This window comes from Pleurodeles waltl, chromosome 11 (genome assembly GCF_031143425.1).
Source record: "Pleurodeles waltl isolate 20211129_DDA chromosome 11, aPleWal1.hap1.20221129, whole genome shotgun sequence".
Taxonomy (NCBI): Eukaryota; Metazoa; Chordata; class Amphibia; order Caudata; family Salamandridae; genus Pleurodeles; species Pleurodeles waltl.
In genome coordinates this window covers 934,552,113-934,573,459 of record NC_090450.1, presented here as the reverse complement: position 1 = coordinate 934,573,459, position 21,347 = coordinate 934,552,113, and the positions used below count along the sequence as shown (strand labels likewise).

Below are 21,347 nucleotides of genomic sequence, written 5' to 3'. Positions count from 1 at the left end.
CTCAGTGGGACCTTAACTTAGTTTTAACTTTTCTTATGGGGACCCCATTTGAACCTATGCACTCTTGTTCTTTACGGTTCCTGGTATTTAAAACTGTTTTCCTGGTGGTAATAACATCTGCCAGAAGGGTTAGTGAGCTTCAGGCTCTCACTGTAGAAACCCCATACCTTTCCTTCTTCAAGGACAAAGTGGTGTTGAGGACCAAGGCGGCTTTCCTACTGAAGGTTGTTACACCCTTTCACCTGGGGCAGTCAATTACTCTCTTCCTTTTACCCTCCACCTCATCCATCCAAGGAGGAAGAGAGGCTCCACCGGCTGGATCCGCGAAGAGCACGGAGCTTCTACGTCGCCAGGACTAAAGAGTTCAGACAGGATGAACAGCTCTTCGTTGGATACGTGGGGAAGAGGAAAGGTAGAGCGGTCCACAAGAGAACGCTATCCAGGTGGGTCATTCTATGTATTAAGATCTGCTATTCTTTGACGAAGAGAGATCCACCTATGGGGCTTCGTGCCCATTCCACCAGGGCCAAAGCAACTTCATCGGCTTTGGCTAGAGGTGTTCCTGTGGCTGACATCTGCAGGGCAGCGACCTGGGCATCCCTCCATACTTTTGCCAAACATTACTGTTTGGACTCTGAGGTCAGGAGGGAGGGCCATTTTGCTCGCTCAGTGCTGCAGGATTTCTTGGTTTGACCATTTGGGCACCCGCCACCGGAGGTTATACTGCTTGGGGACTCTATTCTTTTTGTGAGAGATCCACAGGTAGGTGTATCCATCAGAAGAATAAGTTACTTACCTTCGGTAACACTTTTTCTGGTGGATACAGTAACTACCTGTGGATTCCTCACGGTCCCACCCACCTCCCCGTTGCCTGACTGGTCAAACCAGGATCTCTTTGGGTGCGCATCCTTGGACTTGTATATATATGTATATGGTTTTTTCATGCATATAGTTGTGTTCATTGTATATACTTTTCCTTGACAAGTTAAGATAGTGAAAAGGATATTTCGAACTGGAATTGTACATATATTTATTTTTGTCTCAAATTGAGCATTCATAACTGTGGTTTTTATTGACTTTTATATTAAATATTTTGTTTTCACCTATTCTGGATGAATATGTACTCTTTTGGTTGAGCCTATTCGCCTCTATGGCACGTAAAAAAATGGTGATAACTGACGTCTGCACGTCGACGAGGGCTTCTTATTGCCTGGATGACGTCATGTGGAGTCGGGCGATTGTGACGTCATCGTCGACGTGCAGAGCTAGAAGAAATTTCCGTCGAGGGCTAGCGCGAGGGGTGAATTCTTTTGGTGAGGAATCCACAGGTAGTTACTGTATCCACCAGAAAAAGCGTTACCGAAGGTAAGTAACTTATTTGTTTGGTGGCATAGAATGAGACACATAAGTGAAAGTGGCATCAGCATGCAGGGGTGGTTCTAATATGGAATTCTACTCAGTCTCTTCTGTGATGGTACGTAGTTACTGCGGAGCCACGTGATGCCACATACTTGCACACAGGACCACTACGAAGAAAAATCTCTGGATCCAGTCTGGCGCCTCTGGATATTTGAAAGGTGAAGAATTTGTGGTATCCACCAGAAAAAAGCATTGCCTAAGGTAAGTAACTTGATCATCACCCTGCATCACTGCTTCACAGGCCAAAAAGTGCAAGCTTCATTCTAGAGGAACATCTAATGCTCCAACCATGTAGTTGTCTACCACAATAAAAATGAAGTGTTAAAAAAATATAGCTTCTTATTTCTAGAATGTACTTTCAGCATCCTTTGTAGTGCATAAATTGTCATTCCTTGCTCTTCTGCCACTAGGTTTGAACATGATTGCATGCCACCTTTAATTCGAAAAGAGTTTTCTAGCCATCAGCATAAAGACACCAATACAGAAAAACAGACAACAAATAATCTCCTTCATCTAAAAGTTAACCCGTTTACAAGTCAAAGGAAACCCAGTGAGATGTCATCTGACGCTGAAGTGTCTTGAGCATAGTCCATTCTAGCAGTCTTCCTAGGGCAACCTCTGCTGGGGAAAACCACCTTCTGCAGACATGCGCCACCAGGACCTAGGACCTCAGATATGTTAGACCTCTGTGTCTTTGTAGTGTCAGATATACTAGGGCCTGCTTTTTGTGAATCTACTGGGCAGTAAATGGGGCTTTCCTTACAAGGGTCTACTGGGGAACAGTTTTGTACTGTCTACCTGATAGTTTCCGGTGTCGTTCCATGGCTGTGCATGGGGTGTTTCTCATTTTTGATGTGCCATCATGTCGTGTCTTACATCACCAAACAGTTCTAATCTAGATTCCTTCAGGGCTTGTCTTAGTGACTTTCAGTATTGACTTTTAAGCATCTGCTATTATCAGGAACCTTCTTTTCCTTTTGGTGCCCAAAGCTTGTCCAATGAAGGGTCGTGTGAAAGCCCTGGACCAATGTGAGACTTTGTACCCTCCCCTTAGTTAATACAGGGCTCATAACAGGTATTTGTTGCCTAGAAACTGTTCTCTTCTTTCCCTTATACTTGATTGTTTTTTAGTGCTCCTCTACTTGTGGTCTTGCACTGGGATTCTCAACATATGATATCAGATTAATTAGGTGTCTTTGCAGCGCATAAACTATCTACCATTTGTTGTCTGCAACTCTGGTGTTTCTCAAAGGTTCACCAGCATTGCCCTGAGATCAAAGTGTAATTGGCCTTCAGGCAGAACAAAACTAGACATTTTCAGTGAGAGCTCCTTCTATAGGGCATTCTTATCCCTTCCTCATTGGGTGGGCAACGCGGAGACTCTCCTTCCTGCAGGTCCCTCAGTCCCTTTCAGAATGTTGACTAGACTTCGCTTGCTGCTGCTCATAACTTCTGTGGGCTGCCTTTATTTAATCTCTTCTTGTTCTCACACCATGTTTGGCTTTGGTCAGAGGAGCTGAAGTTCAAAAGAAGGCCTCTGTTGCCAGACCTCTTTTTACTGACTCTGGAATACCTTTTTATATCTTGTATGTTCCATTTCCTCTTCTCCTCCGGGATCAAGCAGAGCTCCTCTCAGATGGTTAAGATTCTGTCTTCTCACAGACATGAACTTCGAGGACTATTGTCCTTTCTGCTTCATGGGATATAGTTGCTTCTGTCCTGTTCCAGAGACTAGTGAGGGTAGACCTATGACAGTCTAGAGCTTGGTCTCTGAAAGCCTATTTGAGTAGCTGAGCTCTTACCTCTGCTGTTTGGTCTCCCCATCCCTACGGGCAATAATAGGGGTCTAGCATTGGCTGGGTGAAATCACCAAGATGTGAGTGAACTTCGGACGTTTCAGGTTCTTGAGTGTGATTGTTAATCACGTCCGCATCTACAGTTCTTGAGATGATCAGTTGCTGAGTCCGATGATTTGGCACCACATACCCCTTCAGAGAGTTAAACGCCTCCTAGCTAGGGTTGAGATGTCTTCCTGTTTCCTGCTTGTAGCCTCCTTCCTGGTATTTTTCACTTTGGGTTTTGTTTAGTATTCCTAAGTCACAGGAAACAGCCTTCTCCCCAGCTTCTGCAAGTATCATATAAAAGCCTAGATTTTCATTTGACATGTTCTCATTGAAGGACCAATTTGGTCTGTTAGTTAGCTAGAAAGTGGCTAGAGAACTATGGTTTTCATTGCTAATCTTCATTTCATTTGTAACATTTAGTTTTGTATGCATTAAAGTGCCTTTCTCTCTCTAATAGTAAGTTTCTAATTGGAGTTTCATTTATTATGGAGATAGTGTGTTTTTTTTTTTTTTTTTTTTAACCTCTTACCCTCCTTTCTTCCTTGAGTACACACTGAACTACTGTTTTTTGCTATCCTGAATTTCAATTGCTAAAGGGGTTTATATGGTATTTAGTTTCGGTCTTCTTGAAGGTGAACCACTTCAGTTGTCACACAGGTTTCATATTTTTATGTCAATGCTTTTGTTAGTAAAGTTGTTTGCTCTTGTTCTCAATGATCTGATAACTGCATTGACACATGCGCTTTGCTAAGCCCAAAAGTATGAAAAAAGTGATGGATGTAATGTTTGAATTAATCTCAGCCACTGGTAATTACTCTTGGTTGTATCCCAATCCATTGTTTTTTTGCACAACATGTCACTTTAGTTTGTACACCGCTATATGCACATCGGTCTTAATCCTACTCCAGCCGGAACAGTCTAGCCTGAACTGCCAAGCCAGGTCCAGGTCTGGGACGAACCTGGTTGTTGTAATTGACAAACGCTCTATCTTAGTCCGATTCAAAATGCACTTCTATCCTGAGCTACCGTGAACATAGACTATTATTGGTGCTGAGAGCTCCTTGGTGCTATTCCTACTTAAAGCTTTAAAAACTCGTATCCCTAGCTCCCCATAATGGATTTTTAGCATGTTGGTGTTTTGTTTGCTAAATGTTTTCGAAATTGGTTTGTGGTTTTGATTGTTTTTCTTTTAAACTTGATTACCTTTTTGGTACTGCATAAATACTTTACAAAGTTATGTAAGTTAAGCCTCTGCAATGTGCTATATTTAATCAAATTTAATTTAACAGGGGGTTGAGCTAGTTAATTTAGTGACTTTGAGGGTTCACCCAGATGAGGGATTTGTTTGTTTATTGATGTGGTAAGTAACCCACTCCAATAATCCAATTTCTTACAATGTTGTTTTTGTGCGCCTTCATCTAGTCATTAGTAAAGGTAGTGGCAGGGGTGTGGCATTCCTACAGCCGAACGCCCAGGACATATTGTTTGGGGTCAAGGACAACAAGTAGGCCCAACCCCCTGCAGCACAAACCCTTTGGCTTCCAGTTTACAAGGAAGGGGAACTGTCTGCAGTTGAGGTAATATTTGTGTTGCTATGTTAATGATGTTCGGGTCTGTGTTTATGGTTCATTAATGCAAGTCCTTTATTATTAGAGTGAGCGATGTAAATAAATGTAAGCTCGGACTGCACTACTGACAGTGGTTCCAGTGAAAAAAATGTGTACACACACATTTGAAAAGTTTAACAATATGAGGCTACGTATAAAGCTCCCATAATGCTTTCGGATTAGATACAAAGGAGTACAGAAGCTTGTAAGCAAGACTGATGATTCTTTGTAATCAAAATAAAAAGTTCAGAAAAAAAAAATGCAACTAGGAAAAAAATGTTTGGCTAAATTACTTTGACATTTTAGATACCATTTCTTTGAAGCATCATTTAGTAAAATGTGATGATGCTTGCTAGTATTTCCAAAAAAAAATTCATTATAGAAAATCGATGTAACCAGTCTTGACAACATCACGGGAAGCATGAAAATAAACAAGCTTTGGCAAAACCAACCAATCCGAAATTGGTGGTCAGTCTTTTGGTTTTTGTCAATGTGTGCCTTGTTTTGACATAGCTTTTGTAAAACGTTATTGTTATTGGAGCTGTTGAGGTCTTGCCATTGTAACAAACATTGGCAAAAAGCAAAAATATGTTTTTTTCTATTTCATAGATGCTTCTGTATACGTTTCCTGAATTCCCTAGTGTTTTGTTTTTCTTTTTGCCTACCCATAACTATTTACCATCACTTAAAATGTTTCTGAAACCATTTAGAAACACCATTTCCTATGAGACTGTTTTCTGCTTGACAGATACTTTTGCATGGATAGCATTGAGTGGATATCATTTCGAAATCTGAAGTACTGCCTCGACGTCGGCTTTCCCATTTTTTTTTTATCTCCGATTTAAAAAGAAGGCTTGTCATTTCAAATAATCTTTTTTTCGTTTGCAACTCCAGTCTCGGTGACATGTATCACTGGGTTTGAAGTGCGGCGTCCTTAACGGTGGGCATTGAAATGCACTCCGCATCAAACCTCACTGGAGCAGCCCGAAAAGACCAGAAGTAGTGCGTTAACTCTCCTGACCCCCCCCCCCATAGATGAGCTGAATGTCAAATTACTTATTTTGTTTTCTCGGCTGCCTTCAGTCTGGCTGGCTTACAAACGTTCTTTTGACGATCCTTCCCTCCACGAGAGCCCCTCATTACCCCAACCCAATGCACGGGGTCCTTATTGTGAGACCTCATTTGAGAGATTATGTTGCGCCTTTGTGTCTGCAGTTGCAGCTACTGAATGGGAGAGTTGAATGCTGTTGTGGGGAACTTGTGCTACAAAGTGGCTGAAGGTTAAATGGCCCCATTATATCCCAGCTAGACGTCTTTGGCGAATTACTGTTTGATGGAAATTGAGTCGAATGCAGATTTCTTAGGGAAATAGGAGTTCAAAAATGTGAGGCTTGCGAGCCTTTGACGACCGGGGTTGGGAGGAAATATCCAGCGGCGACTGGGTCTTCGTCTGTCACCCGTCAACATCAGCCATGTGTAGGGTCTGGTGGGGGCGGCGCACGAATGGGCAAAATGCGGTGACCAAGCGCGCGAGGCCATGGGATTCTGCACTGCAGGGGCTGCGATACTGGTACCCAATTCTTCATCTCCCATCATCCCCTCTTCTCCCGGAGATCCATACTGGATCCATGGCAACCGTTTTAGCACAGGGCATTTCCATCGAGCTAAGAGGGGGCTGCCACACACCGGAGCCGGCTTCCTCGCGGACGCCACAGACATAAGCGATCCATTGGGGAGGCAACCTTCGTCAGTGGCACGGCGCTCTCCATTTTACATATATTACCTCAGTCGACAGTAATTTGTCACGCAACTCATGTTCCTTGGTTTTGGAACATCGTTTGTGTCGTGTAATTGTATATATCTAATGGAACAGGTGTTTTAATTGTAAAATGTAATCCACAGCTTAAATTCCGGACTGCACCAATGTTCAGAGCTTAGCCGTGTCCAAGTCTTACTGCATTGCTACACCCCCCACAATGTATCATCCTCCTGTGCCCAAGTGAGGGGAATCCCTCCCTCTCTCGCTACCCACAGAAACACTGTCACACACACTCCCACTTTGACACACACACTCCCCCTGCGCCCCGTCTCTGGTAGACACCTCACTCTTGCACACGCACACGCTCTCAGCCGTGCACCACACACACACGTGTAGGACAAGGGACCTGCAGCTCGCCTGGCGACCCTGTGTGAAGCACCGGGCGGTCGGGTGCCTGCCGCCTGCCGAGTGCGTGGTTACTGCGAGTTGGCGCAAGCACCGGTGCGTAGCTCGGGTGCTTACCCCACTGCCCTCTGGTGTGGCCAGCACCGGGTTTACGCTGAGGTGAGCTGCCTGTGGTCCTCTGTGATGGCCAGCACCGGTCTCGCGCTGTGGCCCGGGGGCCTGCCCTCTGTGGTGGCTAGCACCGGGCCGGCGCTCGCGCGCTTGGCCCTCCCCGGGCTTACGCTGGTGTTAGCTGCCTTTGGTCCTCACGTGGAGGGTGGGATGGCTCGGGGCTTGTCCACTTGGCCCTCTGTAGTCGCCAGCACCGGGCCGTGGCTCGGTTGTTTGCCCCTCTGCGAAGGCCAGCTCGGGGCTCGCGCTGAGGTGAGCTGTCCACGGTCCTGCTGCGGCCGTGCTATGCTGCTTGCCCCTGTGTCGAGGCCAGCACGGGCCTCGCGCGGAGGTGAGCTGCCTATGGCCGTACTGTGGAGGGTGGGGGGTCTCGGGGGCTTGTCCCGCTCCACGGTCCTACTGTTTGCCCCTATGTGGAGGCCGGCGCTGATGGGAGCTGTCCGTGGCCCTGCTGTGGAGGGCGGGGTGGCTCGGGGGCTTGTCCACTCGGCCCTCAGTGGAGGCCAGCACCGGGCTCGCGCCGAGGTCCTGCTGCGCTCGGGTGGGCTCGCGTGCCCCTCTCCTGGCTGCACCGGGCGCCGGGAGCACCCTGCCCGCTGCAGCGAGCGCGCCAAGGGGTTAAACTCTTGTTGCTGTGAGAGGGCTCGGCGGCGGTGAGTCAGTGCGCCCGCTGGAGGGATAGCGAGCAGGGGCTGCAGTGCCATCGCGAGCGCGCGTCGAGCCGCACTTCTCTGCTGAATTACACCACCGTTTCTCTTCTCTCTCTCTTTCCACCAGCTCCTCCCCCCTTCGTGCCGACCCTCAAGTCCGAAGATGACACCTCCAATTTCGATGAGCCGGAGAAGAGCGTGCGGGTGCTATCCGCTCCGTGCCAGCTGAGCCCGGCAGGCTTCTCGGGCAGAGATCTGCCGTTCGTGGGCTTCTCGTTCAGCAAGGCGCTGGGCGTCCTCGGCAGATCCGAGTGAGTACCCGCTGATGGGCAACTTTTATTGCGGGGAGGGCTGGCGCTAGCCTGGCTACTGCTTTTTGGGGAGCTGTGTGGGTTCTCGCTTTGGCGATGCTTTGGGGTTTACATGTTTTCTGCAAACAAGATTTACGATATTGTTGCTCCAGAAGGCTGTAGTGTGCTCGTGATGGGTATTTCGGCGTGTGGTTTCAGATCGGGTGGTTTGGGAATAGCGCACCGGGGGGCGGAATGCGGGGGAGGCGGTGAAAGAGCGAGCAGTGGTTTGCCCCTCGGGGCAGGTGCGTGTGAACTGCGAGGACCGTGAGCACTTGGCATTGAGCTGAGCGTATTGGAAAAATGTGCCCTTGTCTATAACCTGCAAGAAAGAAATTAAAACCCCGCCAGAAGAGAGCAACAATATTTGTGGGCGAGCTGTTGAGTGTTTGGGGTCAGCAGGGAGACATACAGCCGCTACCTTACATTGACATGCCATGTCAGCCAGGTTGAATGCAAGGACCGACCCCTCATTTTACTCTCTGCCGTTTCCTTTTGGCAGATTTGGGTGCACGTTTGTGCACACAACTATTGCAAGCCGCGTTAGCGAAGGTAAACCCTCCGTGGACATGTGTGCGCAGTTCACATCACCCCCGGGTTGGCGTCGTTTTGCTATTTCTGTTCTTGTGAGCACTGAGCCAGCGTGTGTTCGCTGCTCAGCATTCAGACGCTCCTCTCCCCGTGCTTCCATTCGGAGTCAGTGGTGGGGGCAGTATCGAGGTACCTTATTTCTGGATTAGCAGAGGTGCGTCAGGGCAGGCTCTCGGTGATTGGCATGCTGGCGTGACATTCGTTTTGTAGAGGGTTATTCTAATTTGGAGCGTGTAAGTATAAAAGCTCACCTCTGTGTTCCCACCCCTGGCCTGTAAGTGGGGGAATCAATGCAGGCAAACAGCGATATTTAGCTAAATTCACTTTTAGAAAGTTGAAACATTGCAGATGAGTTACAGGTGCTTTCGTGGTGCTCTATGGTGGGGCACAGTCTGTATCGTCCAGATGCCACCTTGCTAGAATCGCACTAAGCCCCCCGTACGCCCATGGCCCAGAGGATGATTCCTATGGATTTGTGCTGCTGTGAGTATGTCCGTGGAAGCGGCTGCAAGGCAGAGGTGGATTGCAGGAACAGAGCTCAGTAGTGTGTGAGCGTTGTTGCTGGTTCAATTTAACGTTCTTTGACTGGACTTGTCCCCTTCTGACCTCTGAAAGCCCTAGATTACTCCCTGGTTCGAGTAGTGCGAGTCTGAGGTTACTATGGCGGTGATGGGTAGGACCCTGTGCCTAAAATATTAAACAAGCAGTTCATTTATCACAGAGGGGGTTTGGGCAAAGTTTATGACGTTTTCAAGTTTTCCAAGTATGATATGCGTCCATATCAAACCGCAGTGTATATATAGTTCAGCTAACCAGGTGTCAGCAGCATTTAATTACTAATGGTGTATACTTCCAAGGATAAAAACACGGGGTAGGAAACAAAACATTGGATATCTGTATAACTTTTTTTGATGTTAATAGCAACCACCGCGTTTCGCCCGGTGCAGCTAGGAGGCCGGGGACGTTTTCAAAGCTTTGCTATTATGTTCGTGAGGACACAAGTGTAAAATGTGGAGTGAGGCAGCTGATCTGTTAACGTTCTTGTGGTCCTAGCTTAGTCCTTGGCTTCAATCCTAAAATGTGCACACCGCGTAAACTGCTGAACTCTAATTTTCTGAACTATCTATACTGCTGTGTGATCATCTGTCTGCTTGCATTTCTCGGAAGACTTTAAAACGTAGCAATCTGAAACTCCTCGATACCGCGCTGTTCAAGGGCTGCACTCTGGAAACATTTGTAAGTTAGCAGCACGTGTTGTAGATATGGGAGTTGGCCTCTTGAACTGGCGCATCATGAGGTCCAGGGTTTAGGTTGCATTGCTCAGGACGTCTAAGAAGTTCAATGGTGGCACCTTACAGAATGCAGCGTCAGGAATTTAATTTTATAGAACTGGAACAAGGTTGGAAATGAAGTAGCCGGAAATAACACATCCACCCACCATTACCGGCCTTCGTCATGCATTCAGATGGGACTAGGTTTGTTTGAGGTTGCTCTACATTACATTAATGAGAAGACTCAAACCATGCTGGTTGTAGAAAGGGCTCGGGCATGCAGGAGACATTTGGGAGCTTAAGGCAGGGAAGCAATTCCTGAATTCTGACCTGTTTGGCTCAGTAAACCATTAGAATTATGGCATGTGATGAAGAGCTTTATAGCTAAAAGCACTAATGATCAACTCCAAGCTAGAAATGCAGGAACTTGAAAAGTCAGATTTTTATTTTGTCATTTCAGCAGTCATTAATGTATCAAATTTTTGGTGTGACAAAGGGATGAAGCAGTCGGGTGCGGTGACGAGTGGGTATTCCTAAGGGCTTTCAGGTGTTGGAGACCATTGGGGGTTAGGTGGATTTTGAGAGGTTGTGGGTGAAGAAGCAATATAGCTTGTCAACAGATTTCTAGTTAGAAGACAAGTCCAAAGAATGTCAGTTGTTTTGTTTTCGGAAGACACCTGACGTGAGTAGGGTCATTGACAAATGTCATAGAGAGGTTGCAGAGGAAATCCATTTTCTGTTCAGCCCTTTTTTTTTTTTTTTTTTTTTTTTTTTTTTAAAGTTTGTACCATGAGCCTTATTACCATCCAGTTGTGGTTATTTGTCCCATTAAGACTTGCTATCATCAACACCACAGATTAAAACTAGGCTAAAATTCAAGTATCTACCAAATTTTAGTCTGTACTCACACCCTGTACGATTGATGCTTTTACACCACAACTTAGAAAATATCTCAATCTTCCACTGCCTTCGTAGCACAGCAAACGCTGTAAAGCCAAGCATCTATCAAGCAACTTTGCTGATTTGCCTGCAACTGAGTAAAAGAAGTAGATGTGCAAACATCGATCTGTACACCCGTCACTTAATGCTGTAAGACTAAAAGGGTCATGCAGCGTTCTTATCAGAGACATCTATTATGTGAATCTGCTGATGTTTTCACAAAGAACTAGTTTAACAGTGCTTACCTGAAACCTCCATTATAGGTCTCAGCGGTACATTTGCCAAAGGTTTAGGTTCATTTATGCTTCGTAAACCTATGGTTAACCCTCTAGTTCAGTGGTTCCCAACCTGCGGTCCAGGGACCCCTGGGGGTCTGCGAAGGCTCCTCCGGGGGTCCGCTACTGCTTAGAAAATTAAATATTATTAACAGATTAGGTCCTCAGCTTTCAGTAAAGATTCATTGGGGGTCCCCGGGCTCCAGTAATGACAAAGAGGGGGTCCACAGAAGTCAAAAGGTGGGGAACCACTGCTCTAGTTTGGTTAGTGCTATTATTCTAGATAGCACTAAACCAAAAGAAAGTGAGAAATGTGCCTGTTATTTGCAACACAGTGTTGGCAGAGGAAGTTCGAATTCTGTTTATTACTGGAAATTGTTTTTTTTCTACAAAGCCAAAAGAGCTGGGTTCCTCAAACGCTTCATTGTTGTGATCCTTTTGGCCTTCAGTAACCAAAGTAGGACAGTGTGGGGACCCTTCAACAGCCCTTTGCACTTTAATAAGTTGGGTATGGCTTACATGTACACTCAAATGTTCTGTCTCCTGGGCCCGACCTGTGACAAATTCCCAATATTGAGCCAGACCGATTACCTGCTACTCAAAGCTGTGAACGTCCATGCTTTACATATGTAGTACCTTCCTTATGTGAGTGCTTGTATTCAGTCACACCCTTGTCCCGGGAGTGGTGCATCCTCCCAGGTCAACATCTTTCATGTGTTCAAAGTCAGCTGAAAACTCTACTTCCCAAGCTCGAGGATTCCACACCGCAGGTTCCTTTGATAAATTATTTTTGGATTTAATCTCTTGCCTCCTACTGCGTGGGCAGCCTGTGCCAGCATTGTCATGGACCATTCTTAGCGTGAAGTTCCTCAAGCCTTTCACAGCAGATGATGCACATTTCTTCTGCATGTCTTCCTTTAGTTACCTTATCCATTCAATCATTTTATGAATTCTTGACCAAACTCTCCAGTGCTAGCTACCTTGGTTTTCACAGCAATCCTACTTTGGTTGTAAACTCCTCTGACGAATTTTAGACCTCAGATCTGCACAACCCTTAGATCTCCAAAATCTATCTGATCCAATATTCGTTCATATTAACAAATCTGAGTGCTCTAAGCTATAAGAATGGTTCATCCATGTGTAAAAAAATCAAATTGTGATAATGCTATCAGACATACATCAGTATTAGACTGCATTTCATCGTTGTTAAAGTGGTGATACTAAGTACATAAAGTGTCTGTCCAAATTATTCGAGAAAACATAGTGTATTGATTTGAAGTGTATGGGAGGCATTTCCCTGACTAATGAGTGCATTGAAACTCCAGAATTCATTGAATGAGTGCGTTTATGCCTGAAGTAAAACATGTATAACTGGTTTTATCGTTTTTCTGAAACACAAAAGGCACAAAACATTCATGTATAGGATTATGGGAGATTAATATGACCGGATGTTGCATTCAGTATCAAGACTTTGACAGCCTACATGGACTGTTGCCCTCAAGTTAACGGTAGGAGTTCATGTCCTACGTAGGATTGCTGTGGAACAACAATCTACTGCAACTAGTGTTTCCATTAACACCATCAGCATGAGGTCTCTGAACAAACACTTTGCATATGCATGTAGAATAAGCCAGATCTTGTTCTTCCTTTGGCGCTTACTACATCTAATTTGGTCCTTGTCCTGTGGATTCTCTTTGATCTTGGAGAATGGTGAATTTCCCAAAATCCTATCTGATGCCACTAAGAAGCATTCTGTTCATAGTGGCATCATATTATTATTATTTTTTTTTTTTAAACATGAGTCCAGCAAGAGCCTTCCCAATACCAGTGAGTGTGACTCCCAGCACAGATACCTTGGATTTCTCTCAGGTCGCACTCCATGACAGCCTTTTATGTACATAGGCAGCTGAATTTGCAGACTTTCGTCATAATGATAGTACCACGTGCCAATCTGCATAAACGATGCCTGCACAGCTACCTCTCTGAGCACTGAGGTTATTTGCTACACAGCTAGTGCAAGATATTGCGGTTATCTCTGGATTGGTGGGCTCATGCTCCAAACTACTGATGGGGAGTTTCTTCTGCATGTCATATCTACAGGTCTCGTTCAGGTCACTCCCCAGGGTGCAATTGGGGGTAGGAACTGCCATCAACCTCTTTATCTGACAGATTACATACAAACCGCTGCATACAATTTGTTGGGGTATCCAGCAGTCTTCCTGGCCTTCAAGTCTTTCTCCCATTGGTCAGGTCCAAGGTAGTAGTAGGGCACACCAGCAAGACAATATTCTTCTCCAATTTCAGAATCCAAGGAGGTGCTATCAACAGCTTCGCCAGTAGGCAGTGTAACTATGGAGTCTGCCATTTTCATGTCCTGCTCGATCTGATCTTTCACATTGCATGGGTTCTCAGTCAGAGGACAGCTAGCATGAACAGCTGTTTCTGTTAAACCACAGACAACCTGCATTTTCTCCTGATAGATACACACTGACGCCTTGCAAGATAAAACCATGTATCCCTAAATAAAGGACAAGATTCTCCATCCGTACCCAATCTCTCATTGCTTAAGTGCTCTGGTTCCTCAAGGCCTAACGTTAGAACACTTCCGACTGTCCTCTGAAAAACTAGATACTTGGGCTCTAGTCTAATACCAGGTATTTGTGCAAATGTTTATAATTTTGCCACAGGGACCTTTCCAGGGGGTTTAGTCCATGTATTTTCTTAGTAGACACCATGTAATTCTCCCGAACCCTGCTGGAATTAGTCGTGTAAATGGTTACTTGAAGGAGCTACATAGCAGCTATTGTAGCTTATCGAATTAGACCTAGGAAACTATTCTCCTTCAAGGACCTAAAATACTGTCTAAATTGCGTGCTGCTTGTGATCCCTCCGGTAATGAGGTTTACTCCCAGGTAGGAGCTCAACATTGCTTACACACTTCGACCAAAGTCTTTTAGAAGTGGTAACAAGCATACTGGGATATAAAGAGGTTTTCATGGAAACAGCACTCCTCATTGTCATTACATAAGCAATAAGTGTCATTAAACTGCAGGTCCTATGCATCTCTGAGTGGTGCATTGTTTTTCACTGGGGCAATATACTATGACTGACTTGCTCTCCCTTTCTTACAGAATTGTTATCTGAGCTTTACTTAATTCTTTCCCCCCATCTTCCTTCTGTGCCCTCACTTCCTTGAAATGACTTGCTCTTTTTCTGTGTGCAACAAAGCAGGCACCTATGTTGTTCACACAAGCTTTATGTTATGTATGTTTTCTAAGACACCGGAAGAGCTGCTTCTGTGTTGGTGGATTTCCTCCAGTAGGCCCCTTTCTCTTCCCTACATAGCTCACTGAATGTCAATGCACATTACAAGAGAGCAAAGGTAGTGTCGGTGCTCATGTCATTCTTCACACATTTCTGTTCACTATGGTGTATGGTTCCTCCCACAGGTACTCTGCAAGTACTATGTCCTCAGTGCTTCCCCTTATGGTAAGCAGTCAGGATAAACACGTTCCTTTAAGTGATTAGCTGCCGTTACCTAAATATTTCTCTTTATTCCCCGTCTTAAGTTGTGACTTCTGTTCAAAGGCTGTAATACGACTGAAGCCAGAAGTAAGGGGAGAATACAGCTGCCTTTATGATTCTTACTACTAGTCCATAAGCTTGCTTCTGTTTTTAAAAGTGGAAACTGATTAGAGTGTAAGCGCTCTGAAATGGAAAGTGCTATGACCACATACTCATGCAGGCACAGTACCAGCCACGCTAAAGCTGTGTATTAGCTACCCTTATTTACTGGCTGTTCCCATTCATGTGGGTACTCCAGCAACTACTGGTGGGATTGCTAATTGTACCCGCAGACTTAAAAAGGAGCTTTTCACAGTAGTAGCCCCCATATTCTTAGCATACTCATACCTTTTCCCTTTCTTCTTCCAAATGATATCAATTGCAACCTACTTCTCACATGCTCTGCGAATTCCGAATGTGTGGCCTAATCTTGATACCCTTCATTTTTATTTTTTGGTACAATTTTTTTTTTCTCAGCTATTTTTTCTTCGATCATCAAACTGCAGGTTGGGTTGCTTATTCAGTAATGCTCCAGCTTTAAGTCCTGTGCATTATGCCATTGAATGAATGAAGAATTGTTAAAGACATGTACGTCAGAAGGAAATGTCCTGGCGCAATAGGTGGTAACTGTATAAAGTTACTCTGCGATGGCTATGTTGTAGCATCAAACAGGTGAGTTTTTAGTTGCTTCCTGAAGCTGCTAAGATTGGATTGAACTCCGAGACAAAGGCAAGGCACTCCAGTCTTTGGACATAACAGACAATGAGCAGCCTCAAGTCCTAGATGTGGGAGTTGCTTCCAAACATTGCAAGTTGGATCGTAAATTGTGGAATGGTAGATAACCAAGGGAGGAGAGAGGACATGTTAGTTCCTAGACTGGTTGTATAGATTGCTTTTTGACAGAGTAGCCAGTAAAAGGTTGTACAAGTCAGGCAAGATGGAACCAGCCTCTAATGAGTCCCAAGGTTATATATGCTGCCACATTTCAGTCTACTTGCAGCTTGTGTAGAAGATTTTTTGGGAAACCAACTTACAAGGAGTTATAGTAGTCAAGTCTGAAGATTATCAAACTTGCACTAATTCTTTCCTTGAGGAGGAAGGCAAGATTGGAACAATTTTCCTAATAATGCTTAACAGATAAAAAACAAGTGGTGGCAAGAGCCTTGATGTGTTTTTCAAAATGACATCGTAGAATCAATTAGGACTCATAAGTTTCTAGCACGTTGGAAGGGGAAAAGGAGAACTCAGAGTTTCAGGCCACCATTTATTCATCCATAAAACAACTGGGTTTCTGAAGACAGCAACTTCAGGTTTACTACCGTTTAGGGTAAGTGAATTGTGGTTCATATAGACTGACACCCTTTTAAGGTAAGTAGAGAATTTTTTGCCTAAATCCTAAGTGGTCCCATCCATCCTCAGGATGAGCTAGGTGTTATCAGCATATGCATGTGACCTAAAACCAAGGGAGTCAATATATCTGGCTTGCGGTGTAACGTGTAGATTAAACAGTGTGGAACTCAAAGTTGAGCCCCAGGGCACACCTGCAAGAATTTCCTAAGCAGGGGACCTATATAGTTGACTGTCAAAACTGTTTGCTTACTGTCTAAAGACGCAGACCACTTATGGACTGTGCTGTTAATGCCGGTGTTGGTTAAACTTTTTAAAAGAGTGGATTGGGAGATGGTTTTAAAAGCAACCAATAAATCGAATAAAATTAAGGCTGCCAAATCACCATCCTCTAAGGTAAGCCGAATGTCATGTGTTCCCTTGGACGCGACAGTTTCCCTGCTGAGACCTTTTCCAAACCCTAATTGGGCAATATGAAGAAGCTGGTGTGATTTCAGGAAACCTGATAGTTGCTTGTTATCTAGAGCTTCTGTTAACTTAGCAAATAAAAGCAGTAAAGAGATGGGACAGTTGTTTACCAGAATATTCAAATCAGGCTCTCCACACTGTGCGGACAATTCCTATGGAAAGTGAGGAGTTACACAAAGTAGTTAGGGTGGGAGTAATAGAACTGATGACTGCTAGATCCGGCAGCCTTGGTGTGGTCTTCCTTCAAATGTTCTCCTTCTTCCCTCCTGTTTGATGAAATTATTTTTTGTTAGCTTTAGTCCACTTTTAACTAGTGCTAAAGTGCTTATGCTCACTCCTTTTAACATATTAAAATTGTCTTACACCCAATTGGCGCATTTAAATTACATGTTACTCGTGGGGCTGTATCACTTACTGTAATACCCACTTAAGTAGCCCTTTAAAATGTCACAGGCCTGTCATTGCAGCCTTTGGGCAGTTTTAAACTGTCAATTCGACCTGGCACAATAAAAGTTTTGCCAGGCCCAAACCTTGCTTTTTAATTCACGTTACCCTTAAGGTAGGTCCTAAAAGCCCATTCGGAAGGGTGCATTGTATTTAAAAGGAAGGATGTGTGTGTAGCATAGTTGCCTCCACTTTTCGCCTGATGTCGGTGTGTTTAGACTGTATTTCACTGGGATACCATTATTCTGGACCCCAGTAGCAGTGCTCTCTCCTAAATTTGGTTGCTGGTGAACTTTTTATACCCACAGTTGGCATCCTGGTACACCAATGTAAGCCCCTAGCATATGGTACTTGGGTACCCAGGGTATTGGTACATCAGGGGTCCCCCATGGGCTGCAGCATATATTATGCCACCCCTGGGAGCCCATGCAAACTGTGTCTGTAGGCCTGCCAATGCAGCCTGCGCGAAAGGGTGCATGCAGCCTTTCATTACCGAACTTGGTCACTGCACTTAGATATTATAAGTCACCCCTCTGTTAAGCCTTTCAGCCCAAGGGCAGGGTGCATGTTTCTAAGTGTGTCCCTACAGACCCCATGCTCATTCCTGGGCTCCATAAGTGCGGGGAATCCATCTTAAGGAATGTAGTGGACACTGGTCAACACAAGTGGTCCAACTACATATTGGCTTCTTCAAACTTAGGCATGCTTGGTATCAAACATGTTGGAATCGTGCAACTGCACCAATTCCAGTGTTAGTTGCATACCACCATGGACTCCAGGGGTTCCTTAGAGCATCCTCCAGTTCTGCCTGTGCAGCCTTACGAGGTCTAGCTGCCAGCCCATGCTGATGCTGACCCTAGACACTGTACTGCCTTCCTGCAGGTGAGCCAGGCTTAGGCCGGAGAGACAGAACAAAGGATTTCCTGCAAGGGAGAGGTGTGACTGCCTCCCCCCTGTGTATTAGGTGTCCAAGAGCTGGGGTGGGGTGGCCTCTTAGCGCCACCAGACAACTTTGAAGGGTACATTTGGCGCCCACCTTGCATAATCTAGTTTACACCAGTGCTGGTGGCCACTTGATTCTGCCATCTTTGAAATAAGATGTGTGGAGGCCGCTGGAAGCATCTGAGTGGATAGGCCAGGTAGATGACGTCCCTGACCTCTCTGATAGTTGGGTCACTTCGGAGAGTGACCAACCCCCTTTTAGGATTACTTAAGGGCTCCTCCATGGGTGGGTCCTCAGATTCGCAAGCAAGGCTCTCCAAGGAACTCTGCAAGACATCTTCTGCTCCTGACCGCTGGGACTCCTGCTGGTCTGCTTTGGAACAGAAACACACCTGCTTCTGGTGGGAAGACTCCCATTGCAACATTGTTTCTCTGGATCCTGCAATAATTCTGCAACATCGAAGGCTGTGCATCCTCCAGGGTCACCTGGAAGCACAAAGGAATCTCCCTTAGCGTGAAGGAATCACTCCCCTGCATCTGCAGGCACCTCAAGACAATGTCCACCAGCTGGTGGGGTCTGCTGTCCCATGGACATCTGAAGATCCTGCTTCACAGGTGGTAAGTCTGTGGCCTTCTCTAGATCTTGCTAGTCTTCTAACCACCTTGAGAGACTGTGGGCCCCTGCTCCTGCACTGGACTGGAACCCCTCTGCACCGCGACTGTTGCACTTGCCAAGGCTTGTTGACTCTTCCTCCAGGAGATCTTCAGGCGCCATGAAGCCCTGGCCTCCAGCACTCTGCAGCTCAAAGATAAGCCCCTGTCCTGCAACTCGTGGGACTTCTGTTTTGTTGTGCTGGTAAGGCATTCTTGTGATTCCCTGTGTCCTTCGCCTGTGGGTCACTCGTGGGAGTTACATCGCCTTCTGCTGGCCTTCCTTCATGCGGAGGGCCATCCCTAAAACCTTGCAAATCCTTCTGCAACTCCTGCTTGCCTTTGCCAGTGCTTGTTGGTGATGTGGCTGGTCACTGACCCTCCTGCAATCTGAGGACCATTGAAGGACAGCTGGTAGGCTACCCCAGGGATATTCTGCAGCTCCTGGACCCCACAGCTGGACTTCTTCTTCCACCGACTTGCAGGAACTTCACCTTCAGAAGGATGGACATTGCCACCTGCACCACTGGGCACCTGGAAGGGTGCTGGACTCCGTCCTCTTTCTTTGTAGGTCCTCCATGTCCAGAATCCGTCCCTGGGTCCACCGTCCTGGTCCACGGGTCATGACAGCAGCTGGACAATCCGAGGCATCCACTGACTTCAGAGAGAGTCCCTTCTCCCTTTTGTATCTGGGTCCCCTGATGTAGGTACTCCATCTTCTGGGTATCCTAGGGTGGGGGTCCTCTCTAACCTTCCTCTCGTATGCTGGTTTTCTCGGGGTCCACTGGGAAGTGTTCTGAATCCCATGAACTCCAACCACTACTCTGTGTTATCCTACGGGACAACTGGGTGGGTACCTGCCTTGCACCTGGTTGCTGGGGACACTTACTGTACTTACCTCTGGTGTGTCTATCTGCCCCCAGCTAACTACCACACTTACCTTGGCTGGGTTCACTATTTCACATTCCACTTTTTTAGTATATGGTTTGGCCCTTCTTTAAGGCCCTGTGTATTTTTATGTTATTTCTGATGGTTATTTGGGGTGTATATCATGTGTATATATCTCCAAAGAGAGATATACCAATGCTAGTTTAGTAGTTGTGCTGTAATAAAGTATCCTTTATTATTGCAACACTTGTATGGTTGTTTCTTGTGAGTGAGTTCATGTCTGACTACTGTGGTATTGCAAGTGCTTTACATTCCTCGTGGATAAGGTTCAGCTGCTCATTTCAGCCATACCCTTAGAGAGCTTTTGCTATCTGGACACCTATTCACTATCACTAAGGGTTGGGTGGATTCAGTATAGGGTGTCACACCATAGGTGTACACCATAAACTGAGCCAGCCTCCTATAATGTTTTTTTCAGTTTTACAGTACATGTCGTTGTAGTGAAGACATTTTGCATTCAGTTTTCACTGCTGTTAGGCCTACCTCTTCCATAGGATAACACTGGGACAATCAATCAATCAGTAGATTTGTAGAGCACTGCTTGTCAGCAGTTGGGGTAGCCAGGCGCTGGCAGGGTCCAGTTGAATAGCTGAATAGCCAGGTCTTTAGGGACTTTCTGAAGTCTGGAAGAGATGAGGCCTGTAGATGAAAGGGTAGCTCGTTCCATGTCTTGCTGCTAGGTAGACGAGGCAACCTCTGCATCTTTTATGTCAGATGCAGGGGAATGAGGGTTAGAGAAAAGGACGCAGAGTGGAATTGTTTGGTAGGATGATAGAAGTTCAGGTGGTGGTTCAAGTAGGTGATCCATAGTTGTGTAGGGCCTTGTATGCATGGGTTAGGAGCTTTAACGAGCATCTTTTCTTTACAGGGAACCAGTGGAGGTTTCTGAGGTAGTGGGTGATGTGGATTCATCTAGGGAGATCCAGGATGAATCTGGCAGAAGTGTTCTGTATGGTCTGTAGTCGTCAGAGGAGTTGAGCTGTGATTACTGCTTATAGAGTGTTGCCATAGTCCAGTCGGCTGGAGATGAGGGTCTGGGTGATGGTTCATCTGGAGCTTTGGGGTAGCCATTTGAATATCTTATGAAGCATGCAGAGGATGAAGAAACAGGAGGAGGAGACAGTTCACCTGGGTCATCATGGTTAGCTTGCTGTCCAGAATGATGCCTAGCTTCTTAATTCTGGTCCGAGTTCTGAGGGCTGCCAGGATGCGTCCCATGGGGAGCTTTTGTTTCTGAAAATCAACACCTCTGCTTGTCCGTGTTGAGCTTCAGGCAGTTGTCCTTCATCCAGTTGGTGATGTCTGTCATGCATTTGTGGAAGCTGGTCTTGGTGGTGTCTCCGGAAGGAAGAGGATGAGTTTTCTGTCGTTGGCATAAGATGTGATGAGTCAGTGGGTTTTGGCAATGCTGGCCAGAGATGTCGTATAGTTGTTGAAGAGGGTGGGGCTGAGCAAGGATCTTAGAGGTACTTCACAGATATTTCCTTGGGTTCGCAGGTGAAGGTGGTAAAGTGGACTTTGTTTTCTTCCGGTGAGGGAAGAGGCAATCCATCTGAAGATGGCCCCTTGGATGTCTATGTTGTGCAGCTTTGTGATGAGTGTGTGTTGGGAGACCATATTGAAGGCTGCCAGTAGGTCTAGGAGTATCAGAGCTGCAGCTTTTCCTCAATTGAGCAAGACTCGGATGTTGGTGGTAGCTGCG

At 45.8% G+C, this 21,347-nt stretch overlaps 1 protein-coding gene across 2 annotated transcripts in view; it reads left to right on the top strand.

Annotated features, from left to right (window-relative positions):
• CIT (citron rho-interacting serine/threonine kinase) overlaps window positions 1-21,347 on the top strand; it is a 1,039,445-nt gene that overhangs the window by 166,979 nt on the left and 851,119 nt on the right. For both annotated transcript variants that reach the window (XM_069215034.1, XM_069215033.1), the window contains exon 10: window positions 7,983-8,166. In XM_069215034.1, coding sequence (XP_069071135.1) covers window positions 7,983-8,166 — 184 coding nt within the window. The remainder of the gene's footprint in view (window positions 1-7,982; window positions 8,167-21,347) is intronic.